Consider the following 26,556-nt stretch of genomic DNA (forward strand, 5'->3'; position numbering starts at 1 on the left):
GTATGAAGGTCAGCGATAAAAAGACAAAGACGATGAAAATAGGCAGAATCATTGAAAATGTCAACTGTGCTGTGAATGGAGAACCTGTGGAACAAGTAAAACATTTCAGCTACTTAGGCACAATTTTTACTGAAGATGGTAAATTAAATATAGAAATAGACAACAGAATCAGCAAAGCTGGTATGGTGGTAAGTCAATTGAATAAATTCATATGGAATAAGAGAGAAATTAGCAGGAACACTTAATTAGCTGTATACAAGACAGTGTTCAAACCAGTTTTAACTTATGGATCTGAGAACTGAGTCAGAAGTAAAACACTTGACCAAAAACTAGAGACCGCAGATATGAGAGTCCTGAGAAAGATTAGAGGCGTGAACAGATGGCATCAATGGCAATGATATTAAAAATGAGGATATTAGGAAAGAACTTGACATTGTCGGCATCTAGGAATGCGTTAGCAGAGCTAATCTCAGGTGGTATGGTCACTTAAACAGAATGGGCAAGGAAAGATTAGCAAAACAAGTGTTCCCTGCCAGGTTGGTAGAAAAACGACCCAGAGGAAGACCAAGATATAGGTGGATTGATACGGTACAATGTGCCTTAGATGATAGAAATATAAGATCTGATAACGATAATATTGGAGTCTTGATGAGTGACAGACTGATTTGGAGGAAAATTGTCGATAGGAAGTTAGTAATGATGTAAATTTTTCATGTAGTACTATCATATCCTGTACACCCCTTAAGGGTACATGTCAGGAATTTGATGATGATGAGAATTTTTCTTAACTTGATTGGCTAATTTCTTTGCATACTACAGGTAGTCCTCAACTTACGACGAGGTTCCGTTCCAATGTTTCTGTCGTAAGCCGAGGACTTTTTTAATTCCTGATTTGTTTGATTTCTGTTATAATATTTTCATAAATTAAGTTTCTATTAAACTTAAAACAGTTAAAAATGTATAAACTTACATAAACATTTATAAAATATTTATTAGCACATATATATATATAAATACATAAATACAAAATTAAGAAAAAAAAATACATAAACACATATCAAAAATAGTGCACTTACTTTAATTTGAAATTGCTTTAAATATTAGTTAACAAACAAAAAACTTATTACGGTGTCTTTAATTAACAGGTGAGTAACTGTCACTCATCTGGATGATATGGTTATTTCTCGAGATCGGGAGTAGCTTTTTAAATCAGAAAATTTGTTAATGCTGCCTGTTGGGGATTTTTTTTTCCTTCATATATTTTGCAATAACATCTGACTGCTTCTTGAATTTGCTTTTCAACTTTGGCGAAGTGATCGGTGTCTTGATCCCTATTTTCGAGTTGCTTAAGTCCTTGATTTAGTTTAGAAAATACTTCAGCTAATTCTTTTACAGTAAATTTTTTAACGATTTCTCTTCATCTTCCTCATTATTCCTTTCTTCTTCTACAACTCTTTCATTTTTGAAAATTGTCTTGATCAGTAAGTTCATCTTCTTCGTGATCTGCTAATTCTTCTATATCAGTAATATTGATTTCTAGATCCAGCTTTTTTGCAATTTCAATGATTTCTTCACCAAGCTCATTGTACTCTTTGAATGTCTCCTGCGGTAGTAACTTCTTCCAAATTGCTCGCATACATTGTTCCGATACTTCCATGAAGTTCCAATGTTCTGGATACATTGGTTAATATCATAATTTTTCCAAAAATCGCATAATGTTACAGCATTGTTGTCCATTGCTGTTAGTGCTTGAGAAAATGTAGTTTTCAGATAATATGTCTTTAATGTAGCAATCGAACCCTGATCCATAGGTTGAATCACAGTTGTGGTATTCGGCAGTAGATACGTCACATTTATATTTTCATTCAAATCGCCGATGCGAAGAGGTTGTCCTGGAGCATTGTTAAGTAGCAATAGAATTTTAAAAGGAATGTTTTTTTCAAGACATTAGGCAAGTACTTCCGGAATAAAACAATTGTCATCCAAGCCTTAGGATTACTCCTGTAGTAAACTGGCAACTTATTCTTAACAATGTTTTTCAAAGCTCTGGGGTTTTGTGAATGGTAAACAAGAAATGGTTTTAATTTAAAAACCGCAGCACTTCCTCCAAGAAGAAGCATAATCCTATCTTCAAATGTCTTAAAACCAGGTGCCAATGTAGCTTCTCTGTGAATGTAAGTTCGTTCTGGCATTCTTGTCCAAAAGAGTCCAGTTTCATCTACATTAAAAATCTGCTCTAGCAAATAGCCTTCATCTTTTATCATCTCTTTCAGATGATAAAAGATGAAGGGTCTTTCTTGAAAATTTCTGCAGTTTCAAAATCGGAAATAGCAACTTCTTCCGTTATTCATATGTTCATCATCATGCGTATCAAGGATTTAGGCATAGCACGGCCTATTCCAGCCTTATTCATATGTTATGCAAGTTAAATTGACTTTTGAATCGATAAAACCAACCTTTACTAGCATTAAATGTATGCTCGGCGTATTTGTTGTCGACCAATGGCGACACTGCGATGCATGTAAAAAAGCAATGTGATATATGTATGTACATGCTAGCGGCAAAGTTAAATTAGAGAATTTTTAATAATTTTTGGCCATCATAAGTCAAGTCGTCGAGGACTACCCATATTACACTTCTGCTGCCTTTACCAATGGAGTTACCTTCCTAGCGTGATCTTTCTACTCTTCATGCAACTGATTATTATCAACATTCCATCTTATGTTGCCTCCACAGTGCCTTCTTCCAGATTTGATGCTTAATCTTTTCATTCATCCATTTTATAACTACCTTATTTTGAGTTTTTTTTAAAATCTTTGAAATACACTTAGACACTGTTACAGTTAAATAGCTCTTGAATAATGCCCATGCAGCATCTATATCCTTCTCACTCAACTCCTCTTTGCACACTATTACTCCCAGTTATCACCTAAGCTTTCCATAATCACCAGTCTCATAGTTCCACATATATCCCTCCTTTATAGTTCTCATATGACTGGCTGCAAATATTTCCCAAATTAGACACCAAAAAAAAAAAAAAAAAAAAAAAAAATCTCCTGGCCCTGATAGGCCAATTTCCTGCAGCCTGGAAATTGGCCTATTCAGCACATTCCCAAGAAGGGTTACAAATCACTGCTCTCAAACTACTGCTCTATCTCACTCAACTCAGATATTTAAAATAATGGAGAGAAAACATTAATTCCAAATTCTTACACTACCTTGAAGGCACCCAAGCTAATAAACGACCACCAGCATGGATTATGTTGCTGCTGATCAAAAGTAGATCTACTCACATATATCGCCCATCTCTGGATAAATGTTATGGAGAAGTTTAGAGAATCTCACTTCAAATCTCCAAAGCTTTTGACCGGGTCTGGCACAAGGGCTTACTAAACAAACTCCCATCATTTAGTCTGTCCCAAGACTTCTACAGTTGGATTGCCAGCTTTCTGTTTGGATTCACACTATGTGTGATGGTGGTGGATGGTTTCTCATCCTCTCACCATTCAACTAATGCTGGGGTTCCACAAGGTTCTGTTCTCTCACCAATCCTCTTCAGTCTATAGATCAATGACCTACTTCATTGACCTGCAAACAAATACACAGTTTTGCAGATGACAGCACATGGCACTCTTCCCTTTCATTTGATAAACTTTACACAAGTCACCTCAACCTACAGAACATCAACTGCCACTGCCCTCAATTTTGATCTACGAGCCATCCTTGAATGAGGTGTTAAGTCGGAGTGAAACTTAAATTACAGAAAATTACGTTTTATACGGACTTAACATGGTTCTTATGCTTTAGGAGTAAATAATGATTTATCAGACTAAATAGGCACTTGTATAGCAATCAAAATTTACTAAACAGACAATAATTTAGCTTTATGTTGTCTTGTATTGTATTGTAAAGTTTTATAATATATTAAGCTGTCTGATCGTTACTGCTCTGTAAGTACCTAACAATTGCTGGGAAAGAAATGTTATTCCATAATGCGAAATGGCCGACTCCTGTAACACGTACTACAGTGCACTGGTATATCCTTTAGTAAGCACGGTGCCTTCCCCCCCACTACTACGCTCCATAGGTTGCGCGAGGATTCCGTGTACGGCGCTAAGGAAGCTTGATGCAGAAGTCGATGCCGTAGCAGAAAGGAGTGCCGCAGAGTTTAAAAGAGCATGTAACGCCGAAGTAACTCTCTTTTGCTGCTGTTCGAGTGTTCCTGTGCCCTCATAGGTCTGGCTGGTGTGGAGCCTCCACGTGGTGTTCCTTTTGTTCGATGAGATTACGAAAGAATGACTCGGAAGCCTACCAGTCGGCAGCCAGAAGATTGTAGAGATTTCCCGATGTAAAGTGAGAAAGAATCAGTAAAGAATATCCTGAAAATGTGGGAAATGAAATAGACGTCGAAGGTGAATATCTAGACGAGATTAGTGATGAGGCCAGAGTAACATGCCAGCAATTGGTATAGTATATATTTTTTATTCTTTTAAAGTGGAAATGTTTAGGAAGATTAATTGTAAATGCTAGGAGAGACTCTAGAGACTGTTTCATTGATTAATTGTTAAAGGAAGAGAATAATGTATGTAAAATAATGCAATGGCCAGTATCTAGAAAGTAGTTCCTAAATGAAAGAGATAGAGAAAGTTATTGTATGAAATAATCTTGTGAGAGATTGTAAGGAGAATTAATTAGGTCTGCTATATAATGTGAATAGAATTATTGGTTATAATGTGAATGGAATTAATGGATTAGAGCAACATAACAAGTGTAAATGTTTAGATATCATGAATAAGATTCTCAGACTGTAATCCATAGGAGAGATCGAGTAATTGTGAGCTAAAATGCTAATTCTTTACCTACTTTTTAATTGCTTGTTTAATTTAGTGTTATAAAGTGTATTACATGTCTTTACTTGAATTAAATGTTGTGTTAAAGTCTAAATGCTGTCTTGCCTGAGATTTGTACCTACTGCACTTGCTCATAAAATTTGTTAGTGGGAGGATAGATAGTAATAGGCCATGACTGCAGATATGAGAATTATAGTTGATAAGATTGAATGCTGACTGTGTTCTAATTCCTCAGTGATACAAGCTTTGTCAAATCTAGGATTCAGGGTGGCGCAGCAGAAAAATAAATTTCTCTGAGTCTGAATAAGGAATTAGAACCAGTGCTGAAACAAAGGGATAGACATCCGCCATTAGCATTTCCTTTGTCTCACAAACCAACAGCTTCACTCCTGTCAGTAATTCGGCCTGAATTAAGTTTGAGGTAAGTGAAATAGATAAAGTTTTAAAGCAGAAGATATTAGATAGCAATAAGGAAAGGATAAGAAGGAATTATAAAGGGAAAAGTAGTACTAGGTGTGTGTGTGTGTATATATATATAAGGAATTAAAGAGTTAACTAACGGTAGTGAGATATAAGTATAAATAGATACTATAAGAGAAACGTTAAAAGATAAGAGATATGACATAACAAATGGTGACATAACAGGGGTTTCAGATAACCTCGCCAATTTCAATGCTAGCAAAACCGAGTTTTGCCTTATTTCTCACAAAAAGGAACAATTTTCTCCCAGTATTATCTTCAACGGCATTCAAATTTCCAGAAAAGATGAGATTTCTCTTCTTGTGATTTCAAGCTACTAATATTAAGCCTCTCTTGGCATAAATACAACACAACCATTTCCCAGCCCAGCTATTGAATACTGATCTCACGTTTGGAGTGGGGATCCCCCTAAAAGCTCCTTCAAAATGCTTGACTCAAGAGGAGGACAATTAGATTGATTAATAACCCATCTCTTACCAGCTCACTCCTCACACGGGCATTTAGTTTCTGCAATATGTGCATTCTACAGATATTTCCATAGCAAATGTTCATCTGAAATAATATCAATAATTCTCCCACTCGGTACTAAGTCTGCTGGAACAAGTGCAGCTGCTGCCCAACATCCATTCACAGTACACCAGATCCATTTGAATGCAAATCATCCACCTTGTATAAATTCTTCCTTCCTTCCACCAAAATTTTTATAACAAAACAAAATCCTGTTGGCTGCGCCATTTTGTTATAGAGAGATTTGATCTCTGTTACCAGTTGTTATAAAAAGGGGGAGCAGTTATTTATTAATTTATTTATTATCAATCCTCATTTGTTATGAGATTTTCTCCATAATGATTATTTCTAATTTCCGAGTGTCTATTTATATGCACAAAGGTTCAATTCCAATTGGTGTAATGACTTTTAACCATTTCTTTCAGAATCCGAAAAATCACTGACTCAAGACCAAATACAAATTATACACATTTAATAAAACCAAAACAATATATACACTTCAAATAAAATTACACAACTAACTACAAAATTAACTGGATCCAAGGCCTTTTGAAATAAACTTACACTTTAGAGATCACCCATTCTATTACTGGTTTGTTTAACATATACTTAATTACGTCTACTAGACCAAACACCTTGTTTACACAATAACAAAATGTTCATAGTCAGTTTCTTTGCTAAGGCCTTTTTCCAAAGATATAAGATTGTCTTCTTCTTTTTCATAGGATCCTCTCTCATCACCCTTATGTAGCACACACTATTCCTCCTGACTCTGAAATAAGATATTCTGAATTCACTGAAGTATAAGTACTCTTACCTCATGCAGTTCAATTTTTGTACCAGCAAAAAAAGTTTCTTCTACTGCTTTATTTGCTAAATTCCATCTCCTTTTCCAGTAGAAATAACAGATAGATCTGGCGTCCTTAAAACAGATGAAATTTTCAATCAGCGTTTCCTCGAACATTCCTATAGAACGTCAATCACAATATTTTCTTTTATTTACCAATACTTATTTACAGTCTTAACTCCTCCATTTTAAAGGCTCACAATTCTATGATTCCTTTTTCGGAATCTTCTATTAATATGCCACAGACTGTCACATAAAAACTTAATTTCCTAAGAACAAAATTTTTTATCGGCCTGCGTTCTTAAACTTCAATTAGCTCCCTTCTTTTTCCTCCGTTACCTTGATACCGAACACTCTCTTGTTGCTTCCATTACCTTGATACTGACCACTCTCCCTGTCAGCTGTCAATAACCCATCAAACTCCTCGGCGAGCATGCACACTCCATGAAAGCAAGAAGTTATGTATAATGGCTGACGTGTCGTCTCTGTTAGCATTACAAGAATGTCTTTACAAAACACAGCACATATATAAAAATAATTTTAAACCACAATAAAATTTTTGAAACTAACACAACTATCCAAATCCAGTAATTACATAATTTTTTTTAAATGCTTCACATTTCATTTTGACAAAATAACATCAATAACGTGAGAGTTAAGTTACTAAGCAATCATTTTGCATGGGTGTAACATCTATGTGCTGATATTGCAATGCCAGATGTGACAGATTCATTAAAGAAAAAGAGAGTGAAGAATTGGAGGTGCTTAGGATATTGCAGAATATTAATGTAAACATAACTATGGGATTAGATGGCATATTCGTCTGAGTATTATGAAAATGTGCAAGGGATATAGCACCTCTTCTGACCCAGCTGTTTAATTTAAGCTTCAGTTCAGGGAAAGTGCCAGTGCAGTGGAAAGAGGGCAAAATAATCCCTCTTAAAAGAGGCTAAAATTTTGATATAAGTAGCAAATTATAGACCATTCAGTATCTCAGGAGTGATGTTTAAATTATTGGAGAAGTTGGTTGTTCTGTCATCATTATTGTAACATAACTAATAACTTTTAAACTTTTTGATTTCTAAATGAAGACTTCATAAATATCTGCCTTTGAGCTCCAAAAATCTCCTCATTTCTCCACAGCAATATTATAGGGTGATGTAGAGATTGCGCATTCCACACTTTCAGTTTACATTTCATTCGTGAAGCAATATATTTTTAAAAAAATATTTTTCAAAGACAAGTCAGACCAGTTCATGTGCCTGAGTGTATTGCGAGAAAAGTGAGTCTGACTCCACATTGAGTGTTACTTACTTTCTTGTTTACATGAATTTTATTATTTGTCTTCCCAGTTAAATGGCTGTTCATGGATAGTTTATATAAATTCATCCTTCATTATGAACAATAAATGAAAGAAAACACAAAGTGAGTTGTGTTGTGATGTATATTTTAAACTCACCTGTAAGGAAATCCTATGTCTGTATAATTGCATGTAATGTATAGTGAGAATTAAAGAATGTATTACTTTAGATATGGCATTATTTCAAAGCTGAATGTAGAAACTATGAAAGTTTTGTAAGGTAAGATAACCAGAGCGCATACAGCAATCCACTCCCTGGCATTCATGAGTTGCCTCAGTGCGGACTACTTAAAAGACATAGGCACCACCCAAAAGCATATGTCTGGATCTAATATCCATTTATATATTTTGTATTGCCGAAGTGAAGCCTTTTGGCTCTTTACTTTAGTAATTACTTTTACATACTAACTGTGAGTTCGCTTATGAAAAATACATTCATTATGAAAAATAAAAGGCGAATATATAGATGCTTGGGTGGTGCCTATCTCTTAGAAGTAGTCTGGACTAAGGCAACTCATGAATGCCAGGGAGTGTATTCCTGTAAGCTCTCTGGTCAACTTACAAAACTTTCATATTTTCTACATTCAGCTTTGAAATAATGTTGGATCTAATATTTTGCTTATATAATTTTGCATTGGCAAATGAAGCTTTTTGACTCTTTATTTTAATTGTCAACACAAGTGTTTTTCTTTTTTTAACATAACTTATAACAATACAGTAATACCTTGATTAATGCGCCCCCAATTAGTGCGTATTTTATTTCGATACCCAAATTCGATTAGTGCTCCTATATACATCTTAAAAATAAATGTTACAGATTTCAAAAATTTTCTATCTATACATTTTTATGGCTAACTATTTTAAAAATCACTCACCAGAATGAAATAATTTAGTTACTGATTTAAAACATTTTACAAAGTTATTTTTAATGGCATACTACACTACTTCCAGGTACACTATGTTCCAAATTTTTACAGCCAAAATTTATGTTGTCTGCCATAGTACGCTCACAGATTTGAGACCCTTCGACACTTCTGCGCATGTCACAAAAAGGAGAATCCATTCCGATAATAGGGTAATCAATTTGTCTTCTGGGATGAGTTGTTTATTATTACACATTGGAAAATTAACCTCTCTTTTATGATCATTGTAGTTTTTAAAGTGGTAACTATTTTGCTCGTATAACAGTTGGGAAATTTTATCTATAAAGCACGTGATTTCGCATGTTGGCGACCAATTCGTATGTCCTTCATTTCTTTCTACCCTTCAATGATAATGTCCAACAGTTAATTAAATCTCATTCTGAAGAATTGAGCGATTCCAACCTAGTAAATTTAAATGCACATCGGAAAGATCCCGAAGAATATGAAGAAAATTTAACCGCTGATAGTCAGCCAAAAGAGATTTCACAGAAACAATTTGAAAATATTTTTCGTACAATCGAATTTTAAGCAGCAATGCTTAAAATTTGCAGAAGAGTAAAAGAGGCAATAGGGCCATACCGTCGGTTATATGAAAAAAAGAAACAAAATGCCCACCAAACTACGTTAGCTCAATTCTTTGTTAAGAAGTAGAATAATAAAATTTATATTTTGAATATGTTTTATTGTCTTTCAGCTTCATGGTTTTCCTTTAACTAGGCCCTGAGACATACCTTAATTCTTTTATAAAAAAATGAAGGTTCAAGAAAGAAATTTGAGGAACGAATTATACTTTTCCCCATAGGTTATTGTATTCGATTAGTGCGTTTTCGATTAAAACTCCTGTTTTAAAGAATGCATTAGGTGCTATTCGAGGGATTGCTGTATTTATATAAAGCAGACCAATACCTTGGGAGAGTAAACCTTTTTTTTCTGACTACAAGTTGTATTTCTAGAGCTCTGCTCTAGTCTACGAACAAGTGCTTTATTTCTAACCCAACTCTCAAATTCATAACTCAAAACTGGTTTGAACACTTTCTCTTATTTCATATAAATTAATTCAACTGGCTACCTACAATACTAGCTTTGCTTATTTTGTTGTCTTTTTTCAAATTTAATTTGTCGTGTACACTAAAAAAACTGTGTCTAAACAGGTGAAATCTTTTACCTGTTCTATAGGTTCTCCATTGAGATTGCAGTTGAAGTTTTCTAAGTTTCTTACCATTTTCATAGTTTTTGTTGCTAATTTTTTTGCCTGTTATGAACTTTAGAGTTATGAACTTTAATTTAATTCAAGTAAAGACATGTAATACACTTTATAACACTAAATTAAACTTGCACCGGATATGTTTAGAAGTAAAACATCATCTGCATAAAGCAGGGATTAAGTTTGATATTGCCAATTTTGATATCAAGTTTAATGCCACATTCTTTTCATAATGTAATCCATACCGATGACGAAAAAGAATAGAGATGATGTGCATCCTTGTCTTATCCCTGATTTTATATCAAACTACATCAAAACTGGTTTATATAACCTTCAAATCTAACTGCTAACTTACAACTTAAATATAGACTATGCATTGCTCTATATGAGGGGGGTGTCAAACTGGCAGCCTACATGCAGCCCCCAAAGCTTCAAGGAAAGATTAAAAAAAAAAGATGGTTGCTTTTTATAATAAAACAGAAATACCGTATTTACTCAAATATAACAAGTGTTATATTCAAGTACCCTGATTTTATGAAAAAAAAATTAAAAAGTTTTGCATATACATCGCACACGAAAATAAAGTTTACTACTTTCGCGTCGGGATGATAACTCGCTCCCCACGGTAAACACCATTCCTTCCCCAATTGCCACTATACTGCAGATGCAAGAAAAACAAATAGTTTTATTGTACCACTGGATAAAGTACAGAGACATTTACTGTCTGTGTAATATATTTCTCAACATGTGTAATGTATTTCTTTAGTGCAATTAGAGACAATTGGTATAAAAACGGCACTAACTAATGAATCACATGTCCTCTCCCACATTAACCATGCTGTTTAAACTCTAGCAAAATCATATGTTGCACCAACAAACACAGTATCTAACTTAGTTAGATGTGTGTTAGTGTCCCCACTAACTCAAACACAAAGCTGCATTAAAATTCGTCAACGTGTTAAAACTAAGACATATAGAGTGAATGTTGTTATGAAAGCTTCAGATATTATGGAATTTGGTTGAAGAGAATTAGCGTTTCAGCTCAAAAATGTCGGCTTGACTTTGCGTTTTGGTAACGCGATCTTTTGTTAATATCGCACCAATCGTATCCACATCTTCATAGCTGTTCAATCTCTATTGGCCTATCATAGCTGTCTATTTCACATTCTGCTCTCACTTCTCAGACATTCATGAAGGGTGTTCATTACGTATCTAAAATCTTGTAAATTACTTGTAATTTTTACTTGGAATAATGGGAAAGAAGATGACAATGCACACAAGGAAACTGCACTCAAGGCCTGAAGTAGCTATAACGAAGAGGAGATTCTTGGTAAGTCATCCCCATTTTCAGTTTTTATTCTGAAAACTTTAGTTTCTAAAAGCCCCCACACATATCTCAAAGCATGATTTTTTAGCTTTAATTTTTGGGGAAAATAGTGCGAGTTATATTCAAGTAAATATGGTATCGATTTATTCGTTTTCATACATTTATAGTTACAATATGGATGAAATGACCTGCTATAATATAATTGCAGTAATAAAAATTTATATCACAATTTCAATGTTAGATTTAATCCTAATCAATTGTAAACTATAATATAATTGCAATAATAAAAATTTATGTCGCAATTTCAAATGTTAGATCTGATCCTAATCAATCATAAACTATATTTATGATTTCACTGTCAATTTATAGCATACTGAAAAAGTTGAATTCTACTGGCTACCAGCTGTTCACGAATGTATAATTGCCTGCTACAGTCAATCAGTGATCTCTGAAGTCAGTGCGCCGAACACGATTCAACGACAACCTAGCAGTGAGAGAATCCCTTTTATTATTATTTTTTATTTTTATTTGCAATAGTATTGTGCACTGGTCTACAGTTTTGTGTGTTTTTATTCAAACATTTTTATAAAAATTGTTAATAATATTAATAATATATTTATTCACTGAGGCAGTCGCTTTCAAAGCCAACAGGAAAAAGAAAAATTGCTGATGAGAGGAGAAAATTTCAAGAAAAATGGGAATTGAATTACTTCTGCACTAAATCAAAGGACAAAATTTTGTGCATTATTTGTAACGAAACAATTAGGGTCGTCAAAGAATATAATATAAAAAGGCACTATGATAAAATTCACAAAGAACAATATTCACGCTTTGAGGGTAAACTGAGAGAAGAAAAATTAAAAAGTATGAAGAATTCACTTCAAAATCAACAACAAGTATTTTCAAAAATTATGAAAGATAATGAATCAGCAGTGAGAGCCAGTTATGAAATCAGCTATTTATTGGTGAAACATTCCAAACCTTTTAGTGACAGTTCCTTGGTTAAGGAGTGTGTGATAAAAGCAGCCAAAAACGTATGTCCCAAAAATGTGCAAGTATTTCGCGATATTTCTTTGTCCAGAAATATGGTGAGCGAAAGAATAACCGAAATGGCAGATAATCTGCGTGACCAGTTGCAAGAAATATCTGCAAATGTACAATGCTTTTCAATTGCACTTGACGAAAGTTTCGACGTGGCTTAAGTTGCTTGGTTTCTTCAGGCTTGCAACGACAATATGAATATTACTGAAGAGTTCTTGGAAATGATTCCCATCCATGGAACCACTACAGGGGAAGACATTTTTGATGCCGTGTGGGGCATTTTGAAAAATACCAACTTCCTCTGAAGAGGCTCGTAGTAGTGACAACTGATGGTGCTCCAGCAATGTCAGGCAAAAATAAAGGTCTTGTGTCAAGACTTGCAACAAAGTTACAGGAAATGTATCCAGACATTCGAAAACTGCAATCTTTCCACTGCATTATTCATCAGCAGGTCCTGTGCTCCAAAGTATTGGAAATGAGCAGCATACTCAAGCCTGTGACAAATACTGTGAACTTCATCCGATCCAGAGGTCTCAATCACCACCAGTTTGCACAATTTCTAAAAGACTTGGAGAGTGAATTTGAAGGGCTACCTTATTACACAGAGATTTGTTGGTTATCTTGTCATAAGGTTCTAAAAAGATTTTTTTTTACTTTTAGAGGAGATCAAATTGTTCCTAGAAATGAAAAATCATGATGTTGCATTTCTTAATGATCAGACATGGGTACAAGATCTAGCATTCGTAGTTGATATTACAGGACATTTGAATGATTTAAATATCAAACTTCAGGGGAAAGATCAGTTAATAACACACATGTATGATGCACTGGCAAGTTTTGGATGTAAGTTATTTTGGTTTCAAAATCATTTAAAAGAGAATATTCTAAATTACTTTCCTATGTTTGAACAGTTGAATAAGAATCAAAGTTACCTTTTCTCAATATTGTCCCAAGCTAGAAAAGATAAAAGAATTTGATAGGTGATTTAAAGATTTTAAGGAGCAAAAAGTTTTTTTGTTTTTTACAGATCCTTTTCCTTTTAATTTCGAAAAAGCTCCTATTTGTATTCAAATGGAACTTATTGATTTCCAAAATGATTCCATTTTAAAAGTGAAATACCAAGAAGTTGATGTACCAAAAATATAGTTATTTAGGTGAAAAATATCCAGAAATAAAAAAAGTTAGCAGCAAATATTCTATGTTATTTTGGAAGCACCTTTCATCATCATCATCATCATCATCAAATTCCTGCCATGTACCCTCAAGGGGTGTACAGGATATGACAGTACTACATGAAAAAATTACATCATTACTAACTTCCTATCTACAATTTTCCTCCAAATCAGTCTGTTACTTGTCAAGACTCCAACATTATCAGATCTTATATTTCTATCATCTAAGACACTTTGTACCGTATCAATCCACCTATATCTTGGTCTTCCTCTGGGTCGTTTTCCTGCCAACCTGGCAGAGAACACTTGTTTTGCTAATCTTTCCTCTCCCATTCTATTTAAGTGACCATACCATCTGAGATTAGCTCTGCTAACGCATTCCTGGATGCTGACAATGTCAAGTTCTTTCCTAATATCCTCATTTTTAATATGATATTGCCATTGATGCCATCTGTTCACGCCTCTAATCTTTCTCAGGACTCTCATATCTGCGGTCTCTAGTCTTTGGTCAAGTGTTTTACTTCTGACCCAGCTCTCAGATCCATAAGTTAAAACTGGTTTGAACACAGTCTTGTATACAGCTAATTTAGTGTTCCTACTAATTTCTTTCTTATTCCATATGAATTTATTCAATTGACTTCCCACGATACCAGCTTTGCTGATTCTGTTGTCTATTTCTATATTTAGTTTGCCATCTTCAGTAAAAATTGTGCCTAAATAGCTGAAATGTTTTACTTGTTCCACAGGTTCTCCATTCACAACACAGTTGACATTTTCAATGATTCTGCCTATTTTCATTGTCTTTGTCTTTTTATTGCTGACCTTCATACCATATCTATTACAACAGCTATTCAATTTAGTCAGAGAATCTTGCAGACTTGTAGCGGATTTATTTAGAAGTATAACATCATCCGCATAAAGCAAAGAGCTGACATTAACATCTCCAATTTTGATATCAGGTTTAATACCACATTCCTTCATAGTGTGATCCATATAGATAATGAATAACAGAGGGGATGATGTACATCCTTGTCTCACACCAGATTTAACATTAAACCATCTTCCTGTACTTCCTTCAATTCTAACTGCTGACTCACAACTCAAATAAAGACTAAGTATTGCTTGATATAATGCCCCATTGACACCATATAACTGCAGCGTATTGAATAGCTTCTCTCTTGGCACCTTGTCATATGCCTTTTCCAAATTGACAAAACTTAAATACAGATCTTTGTTATATTCCCATGCTTTCTCGACTATTTGTCGTAAAGTGAAGATCTGATCCTGACAGCCTCTATTTGGCCTGAATCCAGCTTGTTCTTCACCAAGCTTTTCTTCCACAATTCTTCTCAACCGTTTCTCAAGTATACTTGCATAGTAGATCTTGCCAGGAACACTCAGTAGGGAAATACCTCTGTAATTCTCACATTCAGTTTTATTTCCCTTTTTATATATGGGTACTATGAGAGCTCTACTCCAATCATCGGGAATTCGTCCCTCTGTCCAGGCTTTCTGAACTATGCAGTGCAGCCACTGTAAGACTCTTATACCACCATACTTCAGCATTTCTGATCGAATATCATCTACTCCTGCTGCCTTCCCACATTTCAAGCCTTTGATGGCTTTTTCTACTTGAAGTATGGATATGTATTCCTGACTGCATGCCTGGTCAGTGTTTTTTTATCACTGTGCTGTCATCACTGCTTGTTTCATTTAGCAGTTTTTCAAAGTAATTACTCCATACTTCAAGGATATCTTTTTCTCCTGTTTTCATTTCACCTTTATCATCTCTAATTCCTTTTACAGCACTCTTTCCTCCATTCCTAAGCTTCTTCAACAACCTCCAGAATATTTTGCCACCTTCTTGATATTTATTTTCTATATTCTTGCCAAAGTCCTCCCTTTGGCACCTTTTATGTGAATAATTATTCTCATGTATGAAAGGTAACAAAACAGCCCACAGATCAAGATTAACCGACATCAACCTTTCTGCCATAATGAAGGTCGTATCCTCACAATCTTTGAGTCCAAATTTTGGCAGGCTGGTTAATAATAAACATTGTCAAGTGTCAGGAAAAAAATAAAATACTGAAATTAAATTACTATAATTATCAAAAGATATATTTCGGTGATTATACCACATTTTTTTTATTATTCAGTTATATAAAACACTGAAATAATAGTTCCTGACAAGTTTCGTAAATCGTAGGATTTACATCTTCAGGGGTTAAATAGTATAACTTAAAGTTTAAACAAGAGAATTAATAAATACAAATCATAACCGTCTGGCTATTCATAAAACTCAAATAACAGAATGCAGATATATAACGTTATTGACGTTGAACAATACTGGACGATGTCACGTGTTCTTGTTCTCGTTCATATAGTCCGAGCTCAGATTGAGGTAGATTTTTTATTAGAGCTGACCACACTTGATGGAGAATTAAACCTTGATTTTTATTGCATTGGGTTGGGTTTTTTAGCATATTAGCAGCTTCTTTAAATTTTCTTATATAACTGTTGTTTTCTATGTATGACATCGTCGTTTTTTGCCAGAGTACATCGTGTCCAGTGGAAGTGGTATGGAAAGCAAGGCCCGTTTTTTGTTCTCTTTTGTATTGTACGTCTTTTTGGTGTTTAGCCATGCATATTTCTCCAGATCTTCTTGTCTGTCCTACGTAGCAAATCCCGCAAGAGCAATGGATTTTGTAGACTCCTGGTTTTTTAAGATGATGAGGTGGTTTTGGTGGATGTAGGAATCTTGAGATTTTTTCCATAGGAAGGAAGGCTACTTTTATGTTGTGTTTGTTCATTAATTTGGCTAGCTTATCTGTAACATTTTTGATATAAGGAAACGAGATTTTGTTTTTGTAATCCTGTTTTATTGTGTTGTTAGCTGGAGGCATTTTAAGGATTCTCTTGATGGTTTTTGTTTCATATCCATTCTGTTGGAGGATTTGTGTTAAATATTTTAGTTCTTCATTACATCTTTCTTGTGTGCTGGAGATATTGTATGCTCTGTCTCGAAGAGTTTTAATTAAGCTTATTTTTTGTGAAGGATGGTGGTGTGAGGTTGCATTAGAAATCTTCCAGTGTTTGTTGGTTTCCTATATACTGAGAAGGAGAGTTTACTTTCTTCATTAACTTCTAATAGAATATCCAGAAAAGGAAGTTTTTTTTTTTTTTCTTGTTCTAAAGTGAATTTTATGGTGTTGTGCAAATTGTTGAGATAATCTTTGAAATTGATAAGTTCATCTGTTGTTCCATTGAATATGATGAAAATATCGTCCACATAACGTAGCCATATTTTTGGTTTTTTATGGTAATTCTTAAGAGCATTGTTTTCAAATTTTTCCATAAATAGGTTTGCTAATACCGGTGATAATGATGAACCCATGGCCAGTCTTTCTTTTTGTTCCCGGATTCTATCTTTATAGGTGAAAAAAGTATTGTTTATACAATGTTTAAAAAGATTCAAGATGTCCGGAGGGAAGAGGTCTTCTAGGAGATTCAAAATTTCTTGTCTCGGGACGTTTGTAAACAAGCTGATAATGTCGAGACTTTTTCCCCAAAATATTTTCAGTAACATTTAAAAAATTCCCTAAAATGTAGAAGTATTTTATTTCAACACAACACAAAAAATTTCAAACTAATAAGTAGCTCTGTAAATTTTTGTGATGGTTATTAATGAGAGTTTATACTTTTTTTTTTTTAGAATGTATAAATATATAAATATTTGATTTAGTCATATAAAATTTAATATCAGTTTAATTTGGATTAAATGCTATGTATTGCAAATATTAATATAATAAAAATATTCTTTATATTATTATTATTTTTTTTTTGAGTTGTCATAATCATTATACTATTATTTTATATGTCTTGTAATGACTTAGAATAAATAATGAAAATAAATAGTGAAAAAATGAGTATAAATAAATTTTCCAATTTATTTATACTCATTTTTTCACTTCCCTTCGATTCAAATTAGTGCAGGGTTTTTTAGTTGAAACTTTTTTGTGGCCCACTTGAGATACAGTTTTATAGCAAATGGCCCATGGTCGAATTGAGTTTGACACTCCTGCTCTATATAATGTTCTATTTACCACATATAATTGTAGTGTTTTGAAAAATTTTTTTCTGGGAACCTTCTCATATGTCTTTTCCAGATCTACAAAACTCAAGTACAAATCCTTTTCATATTCCAATGATTTCTCAAGTATTTGTTGTAAAGTGAAAGTCTGATCTTGACGATCCCTCTTTGGCATGAACCCAGTTTGTTCTTCTCCAAGTTTCTTTTCTACAATCTTTCTCAACCTCTTTTCAAGTATTTTATTCCCTTTTTCATAAATGGGAACTATGAAAGCTCTACTCCAATCATCTGGAATTAAGCATTTGACCAGACATGCAGTGTAGCCACTGCAAAACTTTTATACCACCATATTTAAGTTTTCCTGTCAAATATCATTTACTCCAGTTGCCTTTCCACATTTCAAGTTTTTGATGGCTTTTTCGATCTCAGATATTGATATGTACATGGAGATACCTGTATAATAATAACATTCTTTCTCAGAATGAAGTTCAAATTAAGAGAAGGGGTATGAAATGAACTTCCAAAATAATATTTTAAACTGATGCTTCCTCAATATCAGTTTAACACCCCACAACATCTATAGACGTTCAGCTAAATCTGGATACGAAGCTCTAACACCCATTGAATAACATGGATAAGAAGTGCAATTTGGTGTCACTATTTCATCCACATCGACCGGTAGGAAGGTTAATGGAAGTCCATACATTGGTTTCATTGTTTGTTTGTTTTTTAAATGCAATCTTCCTGATTTGGATATAATTTTCGCATAAATTCCAACTTTAAGTATGATTCAATGAACCTAACATAGACAAAGGATTGCAGCCTTACCATCAGGATATTCTTCTTTCTCAGGTATATCAACATCTTCTTCAGAGGAGTGACACTTCTGTAAATAAATAAAACTGGAATTGGACAAACTAATATCTTATTAAAGGAATAATTATATCATGAATTAAAGAGATATTATAACATAAATTTAAAATAACTCTTGAGCATTATATAACTTAGTAAAGCAATTAATTTTTTTTTTTTTAACTTCCTTGATAAGTGCACCATACATGGCAAGCAATTACATTCTTCTTTTTCTCCTGTTTTTTCTTAATCTGAAGTGAACAAAAATTTGATATGAAATATCCTTATAACTAGGCTACTTACGGGTGTGATGAAAAAAGTTGTGATAATAGTGAATGCAGATGACGTCAAAATTTTGCAGGATGATTTGGATAGATTGGAGGTCTGGGCTAAGGAGAATGGATGTCAGTTTAATGTGGCAAAATGTAAGGTTATGCATTTTGGGGTGAAAAGATTGGCGGCAGTTTACTGCATTGGTGGAACCGTGCTCCAGGAAATTGATGAGGCACGAGATTTAGGAGTGTTGGTAGATAAGGAATTGAAATTTAGGGGACACATTGCAAAAGTGACCAAAACAGCTCATCAAATCACTTGGTTGCTGAAGAATACGATGACAAGCAGAGACAAGCAGGTTATTGTTCCTCTGTATCGAGCCTTGATAAGACCCCATCTAGACTACTGTGCTCAGATTTGGTCACCTACGTTTCTTCTTGATGGGGGAGGAGGTGGAGAGGATCCAGAGGCGAGTGACCAAGATGATAGCAGGTTTGTGGAATGAACCGTATGAGAACAGGTTGAGAATTTGTGGGTTGCAAAAATTGGTTGATAGGCGGAGGAGGGGAGATATGATTGAGACATTCAAATTACTGAAGGGTTTCTATAAAATTGATTCAGAAGATATTTTTGAGAACAGGGCTGGTTGTGGGAGGACTAGGGGACATCCATGGAAACTGGGCAAAAGTGTGGTTAGTAAAGGTGTTAGAGCTGGGTTCTTTACTTTTAGAGTAGTGAATGAGTGGAATGCGCTCCCTGAGTCTGTGGTGGATGCTGTGACAGTGAATGAGTTTAAGGCGAGGTATGATAGATACTGTATGAATGTCAAATAGTTGTGATGAATATGATTTGGGGCCTCCCTCGATGAGTCCAATGACTCCCTGGAGTTGCCCGTAATAATAATAATAATAATAATAATCACTATAAAGGAATCGAGGTAGAACCATGTAACTTACACATTACAGTACACATATTTCCACAGAGTTTTATACACTTGTTACAACACTGCTGCATCATTTGCATCCTCTGAGATCCCTTATTGCACAAACCAGTCATTTTTATTCTAAGTGTTTATTAGAACTTTTCAGTCCCCACCCCCCTCCCTTCTCGTGTGTATATATAACATATGCAGTCAATTCTTTTTAAAGTTGTCCTTCTGTATCCCATAATGCAGGGTACATTACCTTCTCAGGTCCTCACTGGTTTCAACATTTCAGGTCACATCAATGCAAGCTAAACCCACAAAGATACTAAAATCGATCTCAATGGTAGAAGTACTTTTCGATACACAAACAGCTGAAACTAATCAGTTATTGTACTATAACTAATTTTTGTAATCTCCAATGACATTAATAAATCACAGTTTCTTACAGCAGTCATCATAAAGATTCTTATATCCTAGATCAGTTGGAAAAACAGGTTCAAATTCCAAATGATTGACAATTCTGAGGAGGCTTCCACGTAAAGATCATAATACAAAATTTCAACAAAATATATACAGCCAGATTAACTTAGGACGCTTCATAAGCTTGACTAAAATACCATGTAGGTATATGGTGGTAAATTTATTTATTTTTTTAAATGTACAACTTATGTCTGTCAATTGTGTATATTGTCAGGATTGGTTTTCCATCTTGCAGAATGAAAATCCCAGGTTTCTGAGAGGGGAAAAAATTCCTCCCACTCCATATTTATGTCTTCTAACTCACCATTAGTAGAAAAGTTCTTATAAATATACTCACATCCTAAACAGGATTTGAACTCTGGTCTTTCAAAACAAAGGGACTCTTACAGTTATCACTGAAGAAAGGCACTATCATGCTGAAATACAGTGGTGTAAAAATTTTAGTAGCTATAGCATATAATTCAGATGGCTTGGTCAGAAGACTGAATTCCAAATGAGTGAAGCAGAGTTCTTGCTGTATCAATTTCAAAACAAGGAATTAAAACAGAATGTGAGATAAACAGAGGAATTTCTATATTAAAAGGAAAACTAGAAGAAAACTAGGGTTGAGGCCAAACAGGAACTCTCAAGACCAGATTTTTACCATTTTTAGTGGAGAAATCATGGGAGTACAGTAAGAATCTCTATATTAAGTTATGTTGATTTACAAAAAAAGCATCAATATACTCAAAAGAAAACAATTTAAAACAAAATCTATATAGGGTAAAAGGAACTTATAGAGAGCTACACATAACTTATACATAATTATGTTACAAATTAGCAATTAGAATTAAAAGGAACATCCATGAAAACATAGTCTGATATTAATTAGATTATGAAAACATAATCTGATGGTATAAGACAGAGTAGTACACTTTCCACCGACGTATATGGACCACATTATTACAGTAAGTAGTATTAAATCAGCTATACAAATATGAGATATTAAGCATAGCTCTTTACTCTATGCAAATAACATTATGATTTTAAAGTCTTTAGCAAAATTAAATAATTCTGTCATAAATTTTATTATTATTATTATTATTATTTAGGCCTCCAGGAGTCAAAAGACTCATCGCAGGGAGGTCCTTCCTAGGAAACAAAGTCTAACAAAACTCATCGTGGGAGGTCCCTCCTAGGAAATACAAAGTCTTTCATACCACTCCTTAAACTCATTGACCACTCTCGCTCAATTTTGGAGAAATCAAGTATCAAAGTACTATAAAAACAGAAAACTGCATTTAGTAGTGACCATCAAGAACATATTTTAGCCATTTAGACACAAAGCTTTTAGTGAAGATGAAGTGATATTAAACTAATGTCAACTTACTGTTCTCCGAGTCTAGTTAGCAAGAAAATAGTTAATCAAAAGATGGAGACTATAGATATGAGTTCTGAGAAAAATCAGGAAAATGAACAGACAGCATTAGTTTCAGAACTATAATATATATTATTATTGCATAGGAACCTCCATGGTCTCGTCATGGGAGACCCACCAATCAACACAATATCTATATACTTCTCCTTGAAACCATCAAAAGACAGCACTCACAACCACCTCAGGCAAACCATTTCATTCATTTACCACTCTCCAAGCTAAAAATGTAGTCCTCACACCCTTCCTACCCACACACATATCCAACTTCCAGGGATTACCTCTTATTCTTCTTCCTCTAGACAAGTGCTGAAATATTTCCTTTGTATTAATACTATAATATTCTTTAAGTAACTTAAATGTTTATGGGAATAAGTTTTCCAGTATTTTTCTACCAAAAAAATATCAAAACAGAAACTATTTTTTATTTTCTCTACTAGTTTCGTGAAAATTATCTTGTTTCACTTCATCAGCATAATTACATGAATATACTAAAAAAAAATATATATATAGAAAATAGGTAATAACAGTTAACAACTCTGGTGAAAATATTTGTACATGATTATACAATAGAAAACATGCATTCGTTATTATGGCTGCTGATTTGTGGGTTACTGTATACTCCTAGCAGATATGAATGTGCCATGACGAATCAATGAAGACCAAACTTGATTCTATTATAACCCTCTCTTTCGTCTACCACCAAACTTTTGCAACCTACAAACCCTCAATCTATCCTCACAGGGAGCATTCCACAGACTATCTTGGTCACTTGCCTCTGGAACACTAAGAAACTCAGGTGACCAGACCGAGTAGAGTAATCAAGATATGGTCATATCAAGGCTTTATAAAGAGGAACGATACTCCCTTATCTCTGCTTGTTAGTGTGTTCTTCAATAACCAAGTATTCCTGTTGGAAGTTTTTTTTTTTACTTGGTCAGACTATAATAAATTTAGTTTAATCCTTTATCCAAGTGTAAGCAAAGAAGTTTGTGCCTGAAGTAGCTCCAGGACTGAGGCAATTCGTGGTAAAGGTGGACCAAGCTCTCATCACTACTTGTCTTAGTATCTCCCATAATGCAAAGCACATCTCCTTGCGGACATGTATGATGCTATGCATTAAGGGACGGGCCACTACCCAGACCAGTTTTGACTCGAGATCTCATCAGTGGGAGCCAGACCCAGAGGTGGTGATACTATGGTGGAAGCAATGGAGAAGTCATATTTACCTATACGAGTTGCCAAAAGGTGTCTCACCTTATTATTAAATTACTCTGGATTTAGAGAGAGATGTTGGAAGTTTTTTTCACTTGGTTAGACTATAATAAATTTAGTTTAATCCTTAATTCAAGTGCAAGCAAACAAGTTTGCACCTGAAGTATAACCAAGTACTCCTGTGAGCTACCCTGGTTACTTTAGCAATATGTCATCTAAACTTCAACTATCTACTACTATACCCCCCCCCCCAAATCCCTTTCATCAATTTCCTGGAGTGCAGTTCCCCTCAATATAGTACACAACTTGTAATCTTTGTATCCCAAAATGCATAACTGTACACTTTTCAACATCAAATTGCCATCCATTGTGTTTTACCCATATTGTCAGCATATTTAAATCATCTTGCAAGCTCTCTACATTAAGTTGATTAAATGTAACACTATCCAACTTTGATCAGTAAACTGAATATCTACCTTCACGTTATTTCCAATATCATTTATGTACAAATTAAACAGCAGTGGTCCAAGCACGGGACCCTGCAGAGAACCACTAGTCACCTGCCTACTCCTGGATTCTACTCCTCCATATACTACTTTTTGGTATCTGCCATCGCTACACTTTTATCCATATCACCAGTTTCATATCCACCCTCATTTCTTGCAGTTTGCATGTGGTATCCTGTCAAATGCCTTTGCAAAATCAAGAATAATCATCATATAGTCATTACCTTTATTCAACTCAGCTGTCACTCTATTATAAAAAGTTAGTAGATTACTAATGCATGATCCTTATAGAATATCATATTCTTATCCATCCATTCCTGAATTCTCTTTTTGACCAATTTTTCCAGTACTTATACAACCACTCCTAATACCACTTGGTCTATAATTTGCAACCTCAGATTAGATCCTCCTTAATGCAAAGGACTTATTTTATCCTCCATCCACTCTCTTGGGATTTTGTTAGAGTTGAGACTTAAACAGCCTCAAAGGCATTGCCAGTTTCCCTGCATATTCTCTTAAAATGCGAGCCAATATCCCATCCAATCCCAATATCAGATTCTGCAATATCCTAAGTACTACCAATTCTTTGACCTCTGCTCTCACATCAGTCCTTGTCACCTCTGCCATAACAATATCTTCACTTGGATGATATACCTTGCAAAGTGGTCACTCAGTAACTCAACAATTGTGCCTACCTCTGTCATCTCTATACCATCCGGTATATGGAATATACAATATCATATGGAAGTTATCCCTCCATAGTCATTATTCATTGTTTAAGGGATACAATACTTGTGCCATGAGAGGTTTCTTTTAAATAACATGAAAAACACAAGGAATAAACAATACTATTCAGGCCATACATTTCAGCTTGAATATTATAGGCCATCGTCATTGGCAATGATAGTTAATTACAAGGCAGAACATAACAATGGATTGATTTGAAAAAGTAAGAGCCATGTGATGTTATACATAAAATAGCGCAATGGTATAACTGAAGGAATATTGCAATATTAATTATTCATTAAACATAAATAAAATAAAAAATAACTAATATGTGATTAGAATAAGACTTTCTCATATCTTAGATGGAGAGAGGGAGTCGTTCCAATTTAAGTTCAGATGTTGTAGAAAGGCCTCAGTGCTTTCTTTAAACAAATGTTCAAATTTATACTGACACTGATGAACTAAGCGTGTTTCAGACCACTGGATATTGTGGTCTGTATTTATTCCAACATAAGATTGATGTTCTTGTATTATTTGTCCAAAGTAAGACTGATGACAGCCACAAGGAATTTGGTAGTCACCAAAAAGAGCTACAGGAGACCATTTATCTTTTGAAAGTGGAAACCATGCTGATATTTATAGTTCATAGGAAGAAAAGTAACCACTAAATTGTATTTCTTAAGAATTCTGGAAATGGCTTCTGAGATGCCAGAAATGTAAGGGATTGGAACTTGATGTATTGTTTACTTGTTATTTGAGATAGGACTATCTTCTTCTTAAGCTTCACGAACATTTAAGGTTCTTAGCTGCAAGCATCACAGTTCTCCATTCTTTTTTTTATATCCTTAGCCAAATCCTTCCAGTTTTGCAGCTTCAGCTCTATCATGTCCATTTCGATGTTATCCCAGACGTCCGTCCAAGAGGAAGACCCTGCAGAAGGTGGATGGATAACATCCACCTCCTGCAGGGTCTTCCTCTTGGACGTCTTCCATTTGGGTGATGTAAAAAGGTTCTCCTCACTAGCCTGTTATCCTTCATTCTTTACAAGTGCCCTAACCATCTGATGCGATTAGCTCTGATTTCATTTATTATTAGTGGCTTCTTATAAAGTACATAGAGTTCTTTATTTGTTCACCTTCTCCATTCATCTGTCACAGGATCTTTAATTGAGCAAAATATTTTTCTTAATTTTGTTTTCAAAGCAATGTAATTGATCTTCATCAGCTTTTGTTATATTCCATGTCTCTGCACCATATAATACAACTGGTCTAATTAGCATTCTGTAGATATTTATTTTAGATTCATATGACATATTTCTAGATTAGAGGAGGTGCTGAAGTGAAAAATGATTTATTACCTGCTTGAATTCTCATCTTTCTTTCTGTTTGGATTTTATTATCTTTAGTTATTATAGAGCCTAGATATTTAAATTGTATTGAGTTTTTCAATGTCATGTCAGCAAACTGAATAGTTGATGGCTCTTATTGAGATCAATCACTATCTCTAGATACTTTCAAATATTATGTTTTTTTTTTTTTAATATTAAGAGACCTATTTTTCTGGAAGAGGTTTTTAATGTTTATAAAAGTTTTAGTTATATCATCTGGATTGTGCATCAATGTTCTAGTTATCAAGTTTTAGTTATATCATGTTCTGCAATCTAGGATTGATGCAGAACATGATACAGTGCTTTTAGTTGTTTCTCAAATTACTTTTTCCAAAGCTATGTTGAATAATATAGGTGATATCGTGTCTCCTTGTTTTAAACCTGTGGAGATGTTGAAATACTCTGATAATATGTTGTTAGTGAGTACTCTACATTGATTTTCATGTACACACAATTTTAACCAGTCTGATTAATTTTTCTGATATTCCAAATTCATTTAAGATTTTCCATAGCCTTTCTCGATGCATGCTATAATCATCATCATCAAATTCCTGATATATCACTCAAAGGGTGTATAGGATATGATAGTACTGCATGAAGAATCACATCATTACTAACTTCCTATCTACAATTTTCCTCCAAATCAGTCTGTTACCTGTCAAGATTCCAACATTATCAGATCTTATATTTCTATCTTCTAAGGAATGTTTTAATATATCAATCAACCTATATCTTGGTCTTCCTCTGAGTCTTTTTCCTAAAACCTGGCAGAGAACACTTGCTTTGCTAATCTTTCCTCTACCATTCTTCTGTTTAAGTGACCATACCACCTGAGATTAGTTCTGCTAATGCAATTCCTGGATGCTGACAATGTCAAGTTCTTTCCCAATAACCTCGTTTTTAATATGACATTGCCATTGATGCCATCTGTTCATGCCCCTAATCTTTCTCATGACTATCATATCTGCAGTGTT

The 26,556-nt window shown here is 34.3% G+C and overlaps 1 protein-coding gene across 3 annotated transcripts in view; it reads right to left on the reverse strand.

Annotated features, from left to right (window-relative positions):
- Nucleotides 1–26,556, reverse strand: part of Wdr37 (WD repeat domain 37) — a 277,960-nt gene that overhangs the window by 102,407 nt on the left and 148,997 nt on the right. For all 3 annotated transcript variants that reach the window (XM_090412382.1, XM_090412380.1, XM_090412381.1), the window contains one exon: nucleotides 18,633–18,690. In XM_090412382.1, the coding sequence (XP_090268508.1) occupies nucleotides 18,633–18,690 (58 nt within the window). The remainder of the gene's footprint in view (nucleotides 1–18,632; nucleotides 18,691–26,556) is intronic.

Source organism: Typopeltis vanoorti, chromosome 22, assembly GCF_054136105.1.
Source record: "Typopeltis vanoorti isolate ZY-2024b chromosome 22, IOZ_Tvanoo_1.0, whole genome shotgun sequence".
NCBI lineage: Eukaryota > Metazoa > Arthropoda > Arachnida > Uropygi > Thelyphonidae > Typopeltis > Typopeltis vanoorti.